The sequence below is a fragment of the Palaemon carinicauda genome, chromosome 9 (assembly GCF_036898095.1).
Source record: "Palaemon carinicauda isolate YSFRI2023 chromosome 9, ASM3689809v2, whole genome shotgun sequence".
NCBI lineage: Eukaryota > Metazoa > Arthropoda > Malacostraca > Decapoda > Palaemonidae > Palaemon > Palaemon carinicauda.
In genome coordinates this window covers 70005446-70025655 of record NC_090733.1, presented here as the reverse complement: position 1 = coordinate 70025655, position 20210 = coordinate 70005446, and the positions used below count along the sequence as shown (strand labels likewise).

Genomic DNA, 20210 nt, shown 5'->3' with positions numbered 1-20210 from the left:
AAAGTAAGTACAGTTTACTTTGTATTCATGTTAAATCCTTTCCTTTACAGCTAAAACCAAAGATTGGCCACCCGTGATCTGAGTGATCTCTGTTTCCACCGGAAATCCGGTGAGAAAGGTCCGTCACAGTGAAAACGTGAACATCAGAGAAAATCTAATATTAACCTCAATGCTGAACGCCTGTACGATATCCGGTTAAGCCGGAGATTCAATGAAAAGGACCGTAATAACAATATTGTGATTATTCATGAAAAAGGGTTCATACCCTGGTTCTGATCGTCTGATTGATCAAAAAGCTAACACCTTAATATATTAAGAAATTATATTAATAATCAGTAACCACATAATATGAAAATATAATCTTCATCGGTATCACATTGTTAACTCCGGTTCTGAACGTCTGCTTGATCTCTGTTTGTACCGGAGATCCGGTGACAAAGGCCCGTCATCGTGATATCGTGACCGTCATCGGTACGATAACATTAACCTCAATTCTGAATGTCTGTGTTATCTCCAGTGAAGCCGGAGATTCGATGAAAAAAGGGGCCGTAATACAGTAGTGTAATTGTGATCAAACATGACAAAGGTTTGTGTGCAAAAGGCCTCAGCCGGAGTCTGAGTGCCGGAATTCACCGTTGCACTCCAAATATCTGACTAGTTCTCACCTAATGAGTATCCATTATAGCGGAGTATAACTCAAGGCGGAGCTAAGGGTGTCGGCATAAAACGACCCCAATTAATGACTCATACACTAACGTAACCTATTAATAGTGCTAGCTATATTAACAGTAACCACATCAATAAAACGTGTATAACATTAAATGTAATATCATCAACTCGGATAATAAGAGGAGGCATGAATAACTCGTGATCGTAAATAAACGGAAAACGGGAAATCCACCTCTCTTATTCGAGCTAATAAAGAATATGAGAGAAGGGGTATCTCGTATCTGTAGAACAGGAAACGAGCACTCTATGCTCTCGCTCTCAAGGTTACATGATAAAAACCAACATCACACAATAATATGATAAGAAAAATAATAAAATTGATTGCTTTTTTCTTAGTAATTGTAATAACCATGAACGAAGAATAACGACAACGTAACAAATAAACAAAGATTTAGTCTAAATCGCGCATCCTGAGGCGAGTACAAAACTAACAAAGACTAAATCGCTATTCTTCGTAGGTCCAAATTGGACTTGCTAGCAAATAAATACCATAGTAAAAACTAATAATAAATAATGATAATAAAATTGGTCATAAAACGTAAGTGATATAACCTAGATGACAGAGTACCAGATGGGCAATAATAACTTGAAAATTTACCGAAGCGAACACAACCCAAAATGGCTGCCGATACCGAGGCAGGCCAATCGCTTCCAAAATTAAAAACCACAATACTGGAAACAGAACAAATGCCCGGTACTGCAATAAGCTGTCAAAACAAACTATGGTACTTAACATTGGTAAAGGTGAAGTAGCAACGTCAGTCATATTGAATTAACGACAAACACTTCGAAAAAACACTGGGCAAAAAAATCTCGACTTTGCGGCCAAGTCCAAAACAGAAGGATGACCTGGAGGGTGATCGTGTGGGTGGCGGTGGCGTGGTACAAGTGTGGTTTCTGGGGTCTTTGTTACGGCCCTTCCCTTTGATGAAGGAGTTATCTAATTGGAAGACAGCCTGTGAATAGTGGTTTTACACACGCCCCCGATGTAGACACGACACCCACGAGGTGCTCGCGCGAGGGTAGTAACCTCTGCATTACATGCTTTTATTTTTCTCTGGTATATTTGGAAGATTTATATCAGAAAAGGTAGATAGAAGGACTTTTCACCGGCCGTCACAGGTCGACCCAGAAATATATATACATATATACTTATATATATATTATATATATGTACCGTGCTAGGTGGTATATACTGTATACCGTGCTTAGGCTGTATATATACCGTGCTAGGTGGTATATACTGTATACCGTGCTTAGGCTGTATATATACCGTGCTAGGTGGTATATCTTAGCAATCCTTGTTTACCAACGTTTATACTCATTTGAGCAGATGAGCAACTTGGTGGAGTAATTAGAGCTTTGGGTGTGGAGGAAATGCCCCCCGTAATCTCGATAAAATCACTGGCAGCAGGGTGACGGATTGGGTTTAAGGCGATGGACAAACCGTCTCTTCAACTTTTACTTCTCATGTCTGGCGGTTGATCTTACTAGAAATATTATGTACTAGCAGGGGTCACTTGCCTTAGTTAGACAGGCACTGCATATCACAAGGAACTGGATATCCTTTGATGTATCTAGCCAATGAATCCTCTGTGGATTTAGTCAGTTTTGGATAGAGAAAATGAAAGATTGGCCCCCAGTCCCCGGCATAGAGAGGTGCTAAGAATCTCCCGGTTTTTAATTACTAAAGAAAAATTAAAAATAGATAATTGGAATGTTAGAACTATGAAGTCAGATTGAGAAGTTACAGCAAATGGAGAGTGAATTTATGAAATATAGTTTGGATATCTTGGCCCTAAGTGAAACACGATATCGTGTAAGGGAGTTGGTAAGGAAACTTTACACAAAGGCAATATATATATATCTACTCAGGAAGATCAGATGGAGTTGCAAGAGAATGGGTAGGAATGATGACACCAAAAACTGAAAAGGGCATTAACCGAGTGGAGAGCTGTATATAGTAGATTGTTACTAGCATTGTTCAAATCAAAGCAGTGCAATATGAGTATTATAGTTTGTTATGGCCCAACAAATGATTGCCCTGAGGAAAGGAAAGATGAATACTATGAAGAGCCGCAGAATGTAATAGATGAGATCCCAGAGAGAGATGTGAAAATTATTATTAGCGACTTCAATACTAAAGTTATAAGGAATAATCAAGGTATAGAGACTGAAGGGTCTTGGCGAAGTTGCAAATGAAAACGGAGCACATTTCATAAGTTGCTGTTCAGCAAACAATATTCTCATCGGAGGTACTCTTTTTCAACACAAAAACATCCACAAGTATGCATGGACTTCACCATGTGGCAATTACAAAATTCAAATAGATCACATTGTCATTAATAAAGAGAGAAGGAGGACTTTCAGATATGTAAGAAATATAGAGGTGCAGATATCGGTAATGATCACCAGGTCCTCATTGCCACACTGAAATTAAAACTGAGAGCACCCAACAGGAAGGTGGATAGAATACCTAGGTTTGATACAACTAAGCCTTTAGAAGAAGAACACAGAGAAACATTTGCAATTGAATGTAGAAATCGATTTGCAGTTTTAGAGACTCATGAGACACGAAGAGCAGACAATTAAAGAAGAATGGGGTGATATTAAGAACATATATCAGTCAGTTGGTAGTGAATTCTTGGGACACACAATTACAAGGAGAAAGTCATGGATATCAAATGATACTTTGGATACTATAAAAAGGAGACAAAGACAGAAATTGATTGTTGAAAATTTTCGAGGAAGTAATGAAAATTACAAGGTAGAGCATGATAGTGAGGTCTAAAAAAAACAGGAATGACTGGAGAGAATATTTAGAAAGTAAAGCAGATGAGTCTGACAAAACTATGAGTTCAGGAAGTGGCTATGGTTTAAGAATTGCTCATAGAATTATTAATGAAATGTCTACTGGGGCAAAGAAGAAGAAGTATATATCCATCAAAAAGAAAGATGAATCTGTTTTAACAACAGAAGATGAAGAAAGACAACGTTGGAAAGAACACTAATGACGTCATAAATAGGAGACATGAAGGGAATAATTTGATGAATATACCTGAAGCTGATGAAGTGTTTTAAGTCGAAGCTATCCTCAAAACACCAAAAGAGATGGAAAGCTCCTGGGTACGTGGAGTAAGTGCCGAGATGATACTGGCCGAAAATTAAGCGACTCCCAGACTATTTACAAGATTATTTTGTGGAATGTGGCATGAAGAGGCAAAACCTGATGAATGGGAGTTAGGAGTGTTGGGGAAAAGGGCAAAAAGAAAGAGACATGACTGATTGCAATAATTTCAGATGCATCACACTTACGTTAGTTGTTAAGAAAATATATAGTATGCTTTTTCTAAAGAGACTGGAGAGAAAGATTGATGAAAAGCTGAGGGATGAACAAGCGGGATTTAGAAAAGGTAAAAGTTGCACTGACCAAAATTTCATTTTGAGACATGTTGTACAGTATTGCGTAGAATCTACCGGGGTCTCCAAACTTTTCAGTGTAAGGTCCACATTATATATTTCCCACATTTATTCGGGCCAAAGGAAAAAGAAAAAATCAGTGCCAGTAATTTAATTTCCTAAAATATTAGAGTATAAACATCTTAAAATTATATCATATCTTGTTGGAAAAAATCAGGGTAAACTATTAGATTCCTGCCTTTAGTTTTATACAACCAATTTAGTGCGACGAATGATGCTGTCGTTTTGACTTCAAAATTTCATTGAAATCAGGTTCCAGATTAGATGAGCCAATTGTGAGAATTGATTTTAAATAATCATCAGACAAATTTGCTCGATAGTTAGATTTCACATACTACATTTTGTAAAATGTTTGTTCACACAAGTATGTTGTACCAAAAATGGACACAAAACTACAAGCAAACTTTATCAAATTTGGAATCTGATCTGGCTGCAGGCATTTATAAAACTCAATCAAATTTCCTTCTCTATACTTATCTTTCAGTCAGTCATCTGCCTGGAGATCAATAATTTCCATTTGAAATTGAGTTGGAAGATTTTCAGCATTGCAGTCAAATGGATTATGAAAGAGCCTGATTTCATTTGCTTTGGCATCAAGGTCAGCGAATCGCTCCTGAAACATTTTTTTTTTTTTCAAATCTGAAATTATTTCATTTGCAAATGAAGAAGGAAATTCAAATTTACACTCTGTATGAAATTTTTCACAACAGGAAAATGAGCAAAATTCTTAACTTTCACCTGGCCTTCAAGTAGCGCAAGTTTTGCTCTGAATGCCTTGACATGAACAGAGTAGTCACTGATCAAATTTGTTTTGCCTTGCAACTTCAGATTCAATTGATTCATATGACCTGTCATATCTGCAAAAAAGGCCAATTTCCAAATCCATTCACATTCTGATAATAATGGCTGAGATTTATTTTTCTCCGTGAGAAATAAATCAATTTCTAATCTGAGCTCAAAGAAAAGCGGGAAAACCTTTCCACAACAAAGCCATCTAACTGCTGTATGATAAGGCAAGTCAACAAACTTGGCATCAATTTCTTTCAAGAAATCACAGAACTTGTGATGGTTCTGTATGATAAGGCAAGTCAACAAACTCAGCATCAATTTCTTTCAAGAAATCACAGAACTTGCGATGGTTAAGTGAATGAGATATAATGAAATTAACCACAGAAACAACAGGTTTCATGACACAAGACATAACATATTTTAGGCACAATGCTTGTTGATGGATAAGGCAATGCAGAAAAATGGGGTTTGAGAATCCTCCAACCTCACAAGCTGTTGTAATTTGCCCAACCAAACCCTTCTTTGTCCCAGACATATTCTTTCCTCCATCAATTGTCACACACTGCACTTGTTTCCATTCCAGGTTATATTCTATCATAGTTTTACTTACTTCATTGAAAATGTCCTCTCCAGTTGTTGTGGTGTGCATGCTATGAACTGATGCTAATTCTTGGGTCACATTAAATTCACTATCAACTCCACTAATGAATACTAAGAGCTGAGAGGTATCACACATCAGTTGATTCATCCAACGCAAGAGAATACGAACAAAATATTCTTGTTTTTTCCTTTATTTGTCGAATTATGTCGCCCCCTAAATCTTCAATTCTACGAGCAACAGTATTTGACCCAAGACTTATCCTGGTGCTTCCACTATACACTCTTTTATGATACTACCATCAGTGAAAGGTTTTCTTTTGTGGCCAACACATAGGCAACTTTGTAACTGGCTCTAGTTGAAGTTTCATTTTCAGATTTTTTTCTTACTGAAAACAGCTTGTTGAGAATGCAGACTGTGCTGAAATGATTCAAACTTTTTAGTGCGTTCTGCTCCTGTGATGTGAGAATAACGTGAGCCATGTTTAGATTCATAGTGCCGACGAATATTGTATTCCTTCAGAACAGCAACACTGTCTCTATGTATGAGGCATAAAGCTTTATCATTTGCTTTCACAAAAAAGTACTTTATCTTACATTCATCATTGAACTGACGACACTCACTGTCCACTTTTATTTTCTTTCCCTTTTCCATATCTGAAAATAGATAAGAAATATCAACAAATGATAACAGCAAAATTATTCCCACAACGCGTTCGGCAACACTACGCTTACTCTTCTCTAACCACACACCATGCAGTCTATGACAACACTGCCTGCAACACATCATCAGGGATCAAATCCTATCAACACCCCAGTCCACTCACCCCCACGCTCTCTCTCACCCAACCACATAAAATACAGAGAAGCCCCACTCTCCCTCCATCTCCACAATATACAGTTATACACAACTGATTGGTTGTAATGCACAGCACATAGCTACCAGAACTAGTATCTGTGCGTCACACTATCGAGAGAGAGAGGGAAACTGGCTCGGGTTAGGTGCCACCAGTCAGCAGCCCCAGCTTTGAATAATTCAGCCATGCCAGTCGTTCGATAATTATTTTTTCAAGGGCACCACACAGGGATTTATTTGGCGGACTGGATGAAATTATGTGGCCCGCAGGCCATAGTTTGCAGAGCCCTGGCAGTAGATTATAGAAATCCACTTTTGATGGCCTTTGTGGACTATGAAAAAGCCTTTGATAGCATGCACCGACCAATTTTGTGAAGAGCCCTGCGTTATTATGGAATTCCTCATAAATATGTAAATTTGATTAAGTCTGTTTATGAGCATAGCAAGTGCAAAGTTAACGTTAATGGAGTCTTATCAAATGAATTTCCAGTGAACAGCGGAGTACTCCAATGGAATGTGTTGTCACCTATGTTGTTTATCATCCTCATGGATTTTGTAATGCTTAGAATAGTCTGAGAGGGAGTATGCTGATGATGCTGTCCTTGTTAGTAGAACACCACAGGATTTGCAATGCTTGCTTACCATAGTGCATGAAATATCACATGAGGTTGGGCTGAAGATAAATAGAAGAAAGATAAGAGATGATGAAAATGGAGTATGCAATGGAAGATGAAATATCATTGGAAGGAGAAAGGATTAATGAGGTAGAATCATTTAAGTATTAAGGAACTATGAACTTCAATACATGGTCTTTAGAATTAGAGTTTAGTGAAAGATTGAAAAAAGCAAATCAGACAATGGCTAGGTTAAGTAAAATTTGGAAATCAAATCACCTGAAATTACATATAGAAATCAGACTATATATCAGTTTAGTGAGATTGGTGTTATTCTATGGACATGAGTCATGGTTCTACAGTGAAACAATCTCCAATAGAATTAGTAGATTTGAGAACAAAGCCCTCAGAGGGATATTGAGAGTTAAATGGCAGGACAGGATTAGAAATGAAATTATAAGAGATTACTTGTGGGTAATATGTGGATTCCACTCACAAATATTTTCCCCTTAAATGGCATTGATATTTCCACATTCGTTATTACTGACTGCTTAGATGAATGGGAGAAGAAATTACGTTTGAGAGGGTTTTGCATTCAAAACTATATGTGAGTGTATTGGGTGATCTCAGCTATCGCAAAGATGGTTTAGACCTTTTTTGGTGGAAGTTTTCTCTAGGGTTGAGTCATCGGAATCCGGGGGAATCCAATTCTTGAGGTAGGACTGTCAGCTTATGGTCGGAACCCATCATTACAGATATGGGGAGGAGGATTCCATATTTTCTCGTTCTCAGTTCTAACAAGCTTGTTTAGTTTACACCTCTCCTTATATATCTGTTTTGATGCAAGGCATTAGGTTGGCCAGGGCACCAGCCACCCGTTGAGATACTACAGCTAGACTGGCCGGACAGTACTACATTGGATCCTTCTCTCTGGTTACGGATCATTTTTCCTTTGCCTAAGCTAGATCTGTATTAAGGGATTCAGCAGCCCCAGATCTACATTCAGGATATGGAGTTGATGCAAAGAGAGTAGCATCATCTGCATATGCAACGAGCTTGTTTTCTAGGCCAAACTGCATTTTATGTGTATATAGTATAAAAAATAATGGGCCAAGAACACTACGCTGATGAACGCCTGATATCACATTCCTATACTCACTATGGTGCCCATTCACAACAACTCTTTGCAACATATTACTTAGAAACTTAGTAATGATAAGAAAAGGCTCACCCACTCCCAACTGTTTGAGTTTGAAAGTAAGGGCATCATGATTAACACGGTCAAAGGCAGCACTAAAATCAAGGCCAATCATACAAACTTCATTACCACTGTAAAGAGGTAGGTTTGAATTGAATGTGCTTGATGACCTTTATAGCAGTGACCTTTCCATTATATTAATAACCACACTAGGAGATACACCAAGTCCTTCCATTCAACCATTCAATGAGATAATACAAATAAAGCTGACTGGGATAAGTTCAAGTTTTGTACTGGTCAAGTGCCTCCCTTATTCACAAAACCATGAAAAAAACAGATTATCTCTATAAAATTCATGACATAAGCAGTTGACTGATGCCTGACCAATAAAACACTCGGTCCCTTGGTGGTCATGTATTTGCATGAAAATTAGAAACATTGAGCTAAAGAATTAAAATTTCGACTTCGCATCCCCTAATGTTGGAAAATACAATTAACAAACTCATTGCTATAGCAATTTGAATTAGTTTATTAAAACCGTATTTTAATAAGATTTCTGCTAAACTTATAAAAAAAACAATAAAAGGAAATATAATATTGTGACAAAATATGTGTCCAGTATGTCAGAAAATATTTCAATGCAGAATGTGTGGCAGTAACTTAGAAAAATTAATTGTTTCTATCTCACACCTGGAAGACATGCATTAATGAATGATGGCTCACCAATTCATGATACACAGCCAATCTCAAATATTATTGGGCAAAATGTTGAAAGCATAAGCAGCATTGATAATCTGGATACCCATCTAAGAAAAGAAGGAGTATTTACATTATATTTTGATACTGTGGAAGATATTTATTATAATAAAAGATTTTCCGAGGAGGAGCTGGAATTTGCACTATTAAACTGTAGGTCATTAGCATTTGGTGAAAATATATATTTTGATATGATAATAAATCCAGTGCCTTTGGCAAAAGCCTAGTTATTAGAATTTTATAATCAAACATGTATTTCCAAAGGTATGGAAACATGCAATAATAATATCAAGAGTTAGGCCAGGAAAGTAATCCAATAAACCAAACATTTACAAACTAGTTTCACTGACTAATCGTATTTAAAAATTACTAGAGAAAAAAAAAATATAAATTATAGACTGAATTGGTGTTTACTTTGTAATAACATTTTATTAGACTAGTAATTTGGCTGAAAATCAGAGTGATCTGCCGTGGACTTTCTCTCGCGGGTAGAAATTTATATACATAGAAGTTTTGAATGAAAGCAAATGACAGTAGCTATATTTTTTTTTTACATTCAGAAGGCATACAATACCACTTGTAGGCATTCAATACTAAAATTTTATATCATAATGGTTTTCTAGGACACCTTCCTCTCTTTATTAGAAATTTTATTGGTGGAAGAACTTACCAAACTCATATAAAGATTTTATTCCAAATCTTACAACCTTTACTGTGAAGTACTCTAGTGTAGTGTTTTGAGTGGGAGACTCTTTACATTGGTAATTATAGACATAATTGTTCAAATGCCCCAGGGGGTGCAAATTAGCCTTACATGGGCGACTTTGCAATATACTAAGCAAACAAACTTCGTCGTCTACAAAGAATTCTAAATAAATCTATGGGAAAAATAGAAGTTTGGACAGCATCTGTAGCTTTCAGACTTACTGCTAAAAAAACTTGTGCAATAATTTTTATAAAAATAGAAAAGGAAACAAAACCAAGAAATAAATCTTCTATTGAGTGACACTCAAATCCAATTTCAAGATAACGTAAAATATTTGGTAGTAATATTCAATAATAACCTTATGAAACATTAGTCTCATGGAGAATTGATTATGGTAGCGCAATATGTGGATCAGGATTAGAGCTACTTGTGAAGTCTTTAGATCCAATACACACTCAAGGCCAAAGACTATGTAGTGAAGCATTACCTGAGATTTTGTAACAATGTGAAGAAGCTTTTCAACCATAGCGATATATTGGTGAACCACCATTCCCCCATTAGAGCAATTAGGCTACTACATTCTACAAACATGAGAATAACCATTATTCTTCCATCTCTCATGTTTTTCCTTCACCCTGGATTATAAAGAAAGCAAAAGAAATGCTCCCATCTTTTTTATTTATCAAAGAAATATAGCTATACTTCGAGTCACCACATACAACATGCCTTATGGAACATATTTAAATGAAAGGACTATATTGTGCAATACAGTATATACTGATAGATCCAAATCTTCTATGGTTATTGGCTGTGCTGCAGTCTCCATTGGCAAAATAAATCAGTTGTCACTCACTACCTAATGAAGCATCAGTATTCACATCTGATCTTACCACAATTTCATTACCAATGGGCTTGATTATAAGAACTGAAGATGAGACGCATCATAAGTTTGTCATTACTGATTCAAGAAGTGCCATAGAAGTAAAAAAAGGTTACACATATACGAACCAACTAGTATTGAAAATTAAGTTCCATTAGAAATTGTATTCCCAAATACAATTGAATGTTGAAATATGTTGAATTCCCACTCAGGTTCAGGTTGTTAGTAATGAAAAGGTTGTTGATGTTGCTAAATCAGCAATAGATTTACCACAATAGAACATTAAACTACCCATTGAAGATTATGTAATCATCATGATGAAACATTTCATGATAACAAAATGGTAAGCGATCTGGGATAATGAATGGGATAACAATAAATTGAATTAAATAAAAATAATAGTTTCTTCATGGTAATCATCATGCGAGACTGATAGCAGCATGGAGGTAATTTAGCAAGATTGTGTATTGGTCATACAAAATTGACCCATGGCTTTTTATTGGGTACATCTCATGAAACTGTTGTTCCCAGGTGCAATTGAGTGTGACGCTATGTAACCATTCAATATATAATTTAGGAATACTGTTATAAAAAAAAAAAAAGAGATTTATTCTTTGGTCAAAAAAAATTCTGTGACATTTTATCCTGTTGTGTATTTTTCTATTTTTAATATTTAAACATTTTTAAAAAGTACTGCCGTAATATATGAAATTTAAATATCTATTTATCAACAGTTTTTATTTCTAACTTATTTTTTTATCAATAAGATTTGATACAGATGATTTATCTGACGAGCTTTTTCGGGGCAGCTCTGCATTGATCACATTTGACTCATGGTGTTGTTAAGTCTCCATACCTTTTATAATAATAATAATAATAATAATAATAATAATACAGTAATAATAATAATAGTAGTAGTAGTAATAATAATAATAATGCCTTAAAACAGACAGCAACATTACTAAATGTAAATAAGTTTGTATCTATTATAGATGACAGTCGCTTTGAAAATTGAATTTTTTATTTTCAAATTATTTTTAAGAAAACTTGCTATTAATACACTGTATTTTTTTCAGAATTTTCTCTTCTATGATTGGAACCAAGTCACATGTGAAAGAAGTAAAAGATAAATTGAGATCAGTCAGTCCCGCACACACTGCTGTTGTAGAATTTTGCCAAGGAAGGACTATGAGGTAGTGTTTTTCTTCCATGTTCAAATGATATATACAGTATATGTACTGTGTCGCAAATGTATCTCATTCCTAAGCTAGTATTAAAAGGAGGCCAAACTTTGTTAGAAAAAAAATATGGTTGTCTCTTATACTGTACCTCTGGCAAATGTCTATTTGTCTATCCACTATCCACCTGTGTTTATCTGTCAGTCTGCCTGTTGCACTTGAATTCTACCTACATAGATGAAAGCAATCCAGTCGAACTTGGTGCATGGGTAGGACCTAAGGGATAGACTTACATGAAGGGAGATCTATATAAGACTTCCCTTTAATGTATTTGTCTCAATTGCTTTCTCATTACATTACTTTACATGGTTGATGAGATTTTATTCCGGCCATGTAACGTTCATTTATTCAGGTCTTTTTCACTTGTTATAACTGCACAGTTGAATAGGTTTCTGTCATACATTTTACAAGTGTAGACATCTGTCTGTTTATCTGTGAGTGTGTCTCACACATTGTTATTTCATCGCAACTGCATCTACATATTTTCAAGAGTTGTCTGTCAAGCTTAAAGCTGTCAGTGTATCAACCATTTCACATTATTGTTACTTTTCGTATATATGTGAAAAGGTTAGTCATGTATAGATGGGAATAAAGGAAAATTGTTCATATATTTGTGTGCATGTGTCCTACTTACCTTTGCTATTTTAGGTTAACCAGACTTGGGTTAAGTGAAACTAGGGAACAAAAAACTTCACATCTGTACTGAAAACATTTTTTCTTGGGAAATTGTCAAGATTTTCTGCTTGAGAAGGAAGTACAGAATGATTATGCCTTCACCTGTTTCTGAGTCGTAATGTTATCAGACAAAAGTTGATTGGCGGTGGGTACTTGTCATTTATTACTCTGGCAAAATTCTCAGAATGCTTGTTCCTTGTCACTCTAATCTTCTCACACAATCCTCCAATCTTCTCTCACAATGGTTTCATAAGCACTTATTGAACAGAATCTAATCTTTCTTGATAATCCCCCACTGCTCATTTCTTACAATCTATTGGTTATTTGTCTTATTTTCTCAGTCAAAATATTACCATTCTTCATCTTACAAATACATAGCAAGGTTACTCTTCCATATTTTAGTAATTTCTTTCACCATTACCTTTAAACAAAATAATATTTATAGTGTCATCCCATTCTCACTGTCATTAAAACGTAATTTACACACCTCTGTCAGGCAGTCTAGCACAATATTACCTACGAGTACTGTAAATTTCAGCATTTTTTTTTTTTTTTTTTTTTTTAGAAAATTTACTTTGGGTGTAACTCAAGTATTAGAATGATAATTAGCTTCATACCAACAAAGTTAAGGAAGTATAGTTTTCACAAATGTGTCTGTCTGTCTTTATATGCAACCAACTTCTTTGCAATACCTCCAGCATAGATGTACATGACAGGAGATCGTGCTCTCTCTCTCTCTCTCTCTCTCTCTCTCTCTCTCTCTCTCTCTCTCTCTCTCTCTCTCTCTCTCTCTCTCTCTCCACACCTATCGAATCTTTGAAAATAAGCCGAGAAAGAACCGACAGTAGATCATCATATTTACTGTAAAAAATACATGAAAGAAAACTTGATCGGTTCAGTCACCTGTCAGTGTTTCATGATTACTACTACGGCACAGTTGAAAGGATTTCAGTCAAATTTTACACAAGATAGGCTATCATACATTGATGTGCATAAAAGAATTGTATTGCTGCCTGTTCATCTTGGCATCTTTCACTGCCATTACAACTGTCCCAACATGATTGTAGAGATTTCAGTGAAACTTTGCCCTTTTAATAAAAGAATACAGCGAGGAAGTCAATTAGCTTCAACACAGAATATCTATTCCGCATTAAAGCCTTGTGATGGGCATGAGGGCTCTCATTCTAGGAGAAACATTTCCCTTATTTTGAATCTTAATTTCTCTCTGTGCTCTTTTTATATTTTCGAATTTACTTCAGCCTCCTCCTAATTGTATAAGCTTTCTGCAGTCTTGTTGACCATACTCTTGGTTGTCCAGTGAGGCTTAACAACAAATCAATTATCTTGTAAAATTTCTTAACAATAAAATGCATCACAATATTATAGGTTATCATGGTAATAGTACAATGATTGATATAGTAAATATGATTGAAATTATGGAACTTTCTGTTTTTAAACATAACATAATCAGAAACAGATTGCATAGGATTAATTTCCAACATTTTCAAATGTTCCAACTTAAAATGTTTCACTTTATTTTCATAATTTTTCTTAACCTTCACCCTATTTATCTCATAATGAAGGAAAACACATGGGACGTTATAGAGGGATTTTGACGAAGGAAAAATCTATTTCTGGGAAGAGGCCTGTGACGCCCGGTGAAAGGTCCTTCTTTGTACCTTTCCTAATATAAATCTTCCAAATATACTAGAGAAAGATAAAAGCATGGAATGCAGAGGTTACAACCCTCGCGCGAACACCTTGTAGGTGTCGTGTATTTAACAAAGGCGTGCGAAAACCACTATTCACAGGCTGTCTTCCATTTAGATAATCCCTTCATCAATGGGGAGGGCCGTGACAGGCCCTAAAGAACATAGTTGAACTACCCCACCGACACCTACCACGCACGCCCTCTAGGACATCCTTTTGATTTTGGACTTGCCCGCAAGTTGAGATTGTTTTTGCACAGTGTTTTTCGAAGTGTTTCTCGTTAATTCAACATGACTGACGTTGCTACTTCACCCTTACCAATGTTAAGTACCATAGTTTATTTTTACAGCTTATTGCAGTACCGGGCATTTGTTCTGTTTCCAGTATGGTGGTTTTTAGTTTTGGAATTCATAAATTATTTGACTTGAGTTATACTATAAAATTGTTTTCCTATTACAAGTGACTTGAGTGGTTTAGTGTTTGGTTTAATAAAAAAAAAAACTCTTCATTACTTATTTGTAATACCCTACAGGGAAGGTTATAACATTGAAAAGTACAAAATTGTAATAAATGCATGATATTGCAGAATAACCCCTGTAAACATGGATGACTATTTATTTACATGCTGTTTCAACTGGACAAATTTACATATGAATTTTATACCGTTTATCAAAACAGTTTTCAGTTTCCTTTTCCTTATGATAGGAATTATCAATAGTTTGTTCGAATCTTAGCCAAAACTAGTTTTGTTACTTTCCCACACTTGTTGTATTCTCATTTTTTTCAATGGAAAAGGATGCATCTTATATAATCCAAACTGGTGTATTCCCTTGAAAGGAATTTAAACTAACAAATAATGATTTATTATATTTATAGTAGATAAAGCACTTACTTTACTTTGACGACTGCTTTTCCGGTCCCATACAGCAGGGGAACCCCACTCTCTACAGGACCTCCACTGTCGTTTTATCTTGTCCGTTCAGAGTATTCAACATTTCATATCACTTATTGCTCATTTACTGTTAGATCGTCACTGTAGTTTGAAACCATCTGTAACTATTCTCGTGTCAACACGGTTTGTTGGCTGCGCAATATGTAGCAGTTCTCCTAAGTATTTTGGATGACCGGTTCTGATAACTTGGTGGGTTATTGTATATATTCTAAATTTAATTCTCGCTTTAATCGTCAGCCAGTGTAAATCAATTTGTATAGGGTGATCCTTTTTCTAAGTGGGACACCTTTTATCAGCCTTTCTCCTCTGTTTATTGTTATGTTTTGTAATTTCTCAAGTTATACTTTTGGTAAATTGTAATAGATTGAGGTGCAGTAGTTAATCATGGTAATAACACAGTTTATCACAAGTTTCTTTACAGAATTTTCATACAGGTACTTTTTTATAAAAGCAATATTTCGTAGGTGATAACTAGCAGTTTTTACTACATTATTTATTTGGGCATTGAGAGATAGGGGACCGTCAAGAAATACACCTAGATCTCGAATTTTACTAGATATCGGAACCGAGTCATTTTTTATGTTCATTTGAATATCACCCAAGCTTCTCCCAGTGTTTCTCTTTCCTACCACCATGAACTCAGTTTTATTCTCATTTAATTTTAGTTGTTTAATTGTAATCCATTCTCTAACACTATCAAGGATTCGGTTTAGAGTTTCAGTTGTGTCATCTGTATCATTTAGGGAGAAGTAAAATTGTGTGTCATCCGCAGATAGTTTGAACTTCATACAATGCCTTTGTAGTATTTTCGATAGACCAATAGTATAGATGCAGAATAAGATTGGGCCAAGTACATTCCCCTGGGGTACCCCTCTGTTTAAAGGTTCATATGATGAATAAGTTTCCAATTTGCACACAGTAATTTCTATCTACCAATTAGTCTTTTAGGTATTCGAAAGCTTAATCTTCAACACTGATGCACCGTAGATCGTTTAGTAGCAGTTCATGCATAACTGTATCAAAAGCTGCAATTTCATTACATACAAAATAGCAAATACATGAAATAGACTTCCAGCGGTTGTAGTAAACAGTAACACGGTAAACCAGTTCAAGAATAAGTTAAACAAGATCATAAGAACTCTCTAAATGCTTAAAGTGAATCACTATACCCAACAGCAAATGGAGTCCCCGCGGATGGACTAAAAAGTCTTTGCAACACCCAGAATCCTTGTAACTCTCTCTCTCTCTCTCTCTCTCTCTCTCTCTCTCTCTCTCTCTCTCTCTCTCTCTCTCTCTCTCTCTCTCTCTCTCTCTCTCTCTCTCTCTCTCTCTCTTCCTTCCTTCCTTATCCCGACATGTGTCTTAACTTCAGTACCTTGCAAAATTTTTAAATCGATTATAGTAGATTCAGTTGTAGAACATATAGAGAAAAATCAGTCTCTGATAGACAGCCAACATAGTTTTAGACAAAAGAAATCATGTGTGACAAATTATTTGGAATTTTTCCACAACATATTCAGCAGTTATGACAAAAGTAGGACAATAGACACCATAAGCCTAGATTTTTCAAAAGGCTTTCAACAAAGTTCCTCATAAAAAATTATTGGTCAAAATTAGAGTGCTAGGTATCATTGACAAGCCAGCTGAATGGATCAAAGATTGGCTAACAAACAGAAAACAGAGTGTTGTAATCAATGGAGAAGATTCAGAGTGGACAGCTATTACACGCGGAGTACCACAAGTACATGTCCTTGGCCCATTGCTCTATCTGATATACATCAGTGACACAGATTTAGGATTAACTAATAGAATAGCCAAATTCGCTGACGATACTAAACTAGGCATAAATGCTACAAACTCAGAAGACGAAGAAGCCTTAACAGAGGATCTAATGAAGCTAGGAGAATGGTTCAGAAAATGGCAAATGCCTTTCAGCTGTGGGAAATGTAAAGTTATGCACATTTATTTTAGTAACCCACAATTAGATTACTCACTGCTGGGTAATGAAATAGAAAGTTTGGACCAGGAGGAAGATCTCGGTATTATTATCAGCAAGGATTTGATAGTCACCAAACAGCATAAAAGCTGAAAAGAAAGCACAAAAACTAATAGGTTACAGCTGCACACATCACTAGTAAGACCCCATCTAGAATATGGAGTCCAATTTTGGGCTCTAAGTAATCAGAAGGATATAGATAGAGTGGAAGCAGTACAAGCTGGGGCCACCAAACTAGTTGCAACACTAAGGCAATTTGGATTTAGATGGAGGATGGAACGTTTGAACTTACTTGATCTACAAACTCGACGACTAAGGGGACAGTTAATAGAGGCATTCAAAATTCTTGAAGAAATAACAAATGTAGATTACAACAACCTATTCACGCTTAGCACAAATCAGTCCAGAGGTAATGGATATAAACCGGAATTGAAAAGATACACCACTCAATGTACCAATTTCTTTACATAAAAAATAGCAAATACTTGGAATAGACTTCCAGAGGATGTAGTAAATAGTAACACCGTAAACAAGTTCAAGAATAAGTTAGACAAGATCATATGAACTCTAAATGCTTAAAGTGAATCGCTCTACCAAAGAACAAATGGAGTCTCCGCGGATGGACTAAAAAGTCTTTGAGACATCCAAAATCCATGTAACTCCTTGTAACTTAGCAGCATCTCTTCTTTCTCTCTCTTCCATATTCACTAACGTCATCTCTCTCTCTCTCTCTCTCTCTCTCTCTCTCTCTCTCTCTCTCTCTCTCTCTCTCTCTTACATCTCCTATTTACTCTACGAACGCAACTCTACATGTACGGCGCATGCATACAACAAAACTGCTGACTCTCATCCGGCCCTAGTCACCAAAGTTCTCACAACCAACAACGTTACTCAACACTCACAAACCTGACAAAGTCAAATTCTCAACAAAGCCTTAGCAGAACAAATCGTCTAGTCTCAGCTTAACTTTTCTAATACCCAAATTTGTATCTCCATACTGATTAGTTGGTACTTAACATTTTTCCACAAGTTCGACTAATCCTGGGATATTGACATTTCTCATCACCATCTCCTCCTACGTCTATTGACGCAAAAGGCCTCAGTTAGATTTTTCCAGTCGTCTCTTATCTTGAGCTTTTAATTGAATACTTCTCCATTCATCATCTAATACTTCGCACTTCACAGACCTTAACCATGTAGGCCTGAGTCTTCCAACTCTTTTAGTGCCTTGTGGAGCCCAGATGAACGTTTGGTGAACTAATCTCTGTTGGGGAGTGTGAAGAGCATGCCCAAACCATCTCCATCTACCCCTCATCATGATCTCATCCACATATGGCACTCGAGTAATCTCTTATAGTTTCATATCTAATCATGTCCTGCCATTAGCTCCCAATACCATTCTGAGGGCTTTGTTCTCAAATCTACTAAATCTATTGGAGATTGTTTCATTGTCATACCATGACTCATGTCCATAGTGTAACACCGATCTCGCTAAACTGATATATAGCCTGATTTTTATATGTAATTTCAGGCGACTTGATTACCAAATTTTACTTAACCTAGCCATTGTCTGATTTGCTTTTTTCAATCTTTCACGAAACTCTATTTCTAAAGACCCTTTAATTGGAGAATTTAGTTCCTAAATACTTAAACGATTCTACCTCATTAATCTTTTTTCCTACCAATGATATTTCATCTTCCATTGCATATTTCGTTCTCATCATCTCTGTCTGTCTTCTATTTATCTTCAGCCCAACCTCGTGTGATATTTCATGCATTCTGGTAAGCAAGCATTGCAAATTCTGTGATGTTCTGCTAACAAGGACAGCATCATCAGCATTCTCTAGGTCTGCTAAATTCCTATCACCAATCCAGTCCAATCCTTCTCTACCATCTCTGACTGTTCTATGCATTACAAAATCCATGAGGAGGATAAACAACATAGGTGGCAACAAATTCCCCTGGAGTACTCCGCTATTCACTGGAAATTCATTTGATAAGACTCCATTAACATTAACTTTGCACTTGCTATGCTCATGAACAGACTTAATCAAATTTACATATTTAAAAGGAATTCCATAATAACGCAGGACTCTTCACTAAATTGGCCGGTGCACACTATCAGAGGCTTTTTCGTAGTCCACAAATACCATCAAAAGGGGATTTCTATATTCTACGCATTACTGTACAACATGACTCAAAATGAAAATTTTGTCAGTGCAACTTCTTCTTTTTCTAAATCCTGCTTTTTCATCTCTCAGCTTTTTAGCAATCTTACTCCCAGTCTCTTAAGAATAAGCATACTATATATTTTCATAACTGACGTAAGTGTTGTGTCTCTTTAATCATTGCAATCAGTCAGGTCTCATTTTCTTTGCTATTTTCATCATCATTCCTTACTCCCTTCTCTTCAGGTTTTGCCTTTTCATTCCGCATTCTACAAAATAATCTTGTAAGTAGTCTGGGATTCACTTCATTTTCGGCCAGCATCATCTCGGCAGTTATTTCATCGTATCCCCAGGGCTTTCCATTTCTTCAGGTTTTTTTAGGATAGCTTCGACTTGAAACACACTGAATTCATTCGTGGGCACATGAAGGTCTTCATCAGCTTCAGGTATATCATCAAATTATTTCCTCATATCTCCTATTCGTAACCTCATTAAAGTGTTCCATCCAAAGTTGTCTTTCTTCATCTTCTGTTGCTATAACAGAGCTGTCTCTCTTTTGATGGGTATAGGCTTTTCTTCTTTGCCCCTGTCGAGATTTCATTAATAATTCTATGAGAAATTCTTACACCATAGCTACTTCATGAATTCATACCATAGTCAGCCCCATTTTTTCTGTCTAAATATTCTATCCAGTCATTCCTGGCTTTTCTTTTGTCCTCACTGTCAATACTAGAATACTTAGCATGCTCTACCTTGTAATTTTCATTACTTCCCTGAAAGCTTTCAACAATGAATTTCTGTCTTTGTCTCCTTTTTATAGTATCCCAATTATCATTTGATAAACATGACTTTCTCTTTGTAACTGC

General features: G+C 36.0%; 1 protein-coding gene across 1 annotated transcript in view; it reads left to right on the top strand.

The window, feature by feature from the left end:
• LOC137646990 (RNA N6-adenosine-methyltransferase mettl16) overlaps window positions 1-20210 on the top strand; it is a 570608-nt gene that overhangs the window by 418978 nt on the left and 131420 nt on the right. Inside the window, exon 8 of the mRNA XM_068380072.1 lies at window positions 11682-11798. Within this exon, the coding sequence (XP_068236173.1) occupies window positions 11682-11798 (117 nt within the window). The remainder of the gene's footprint in view (window positions 1-11681; window positions 11799-20210) is intronic.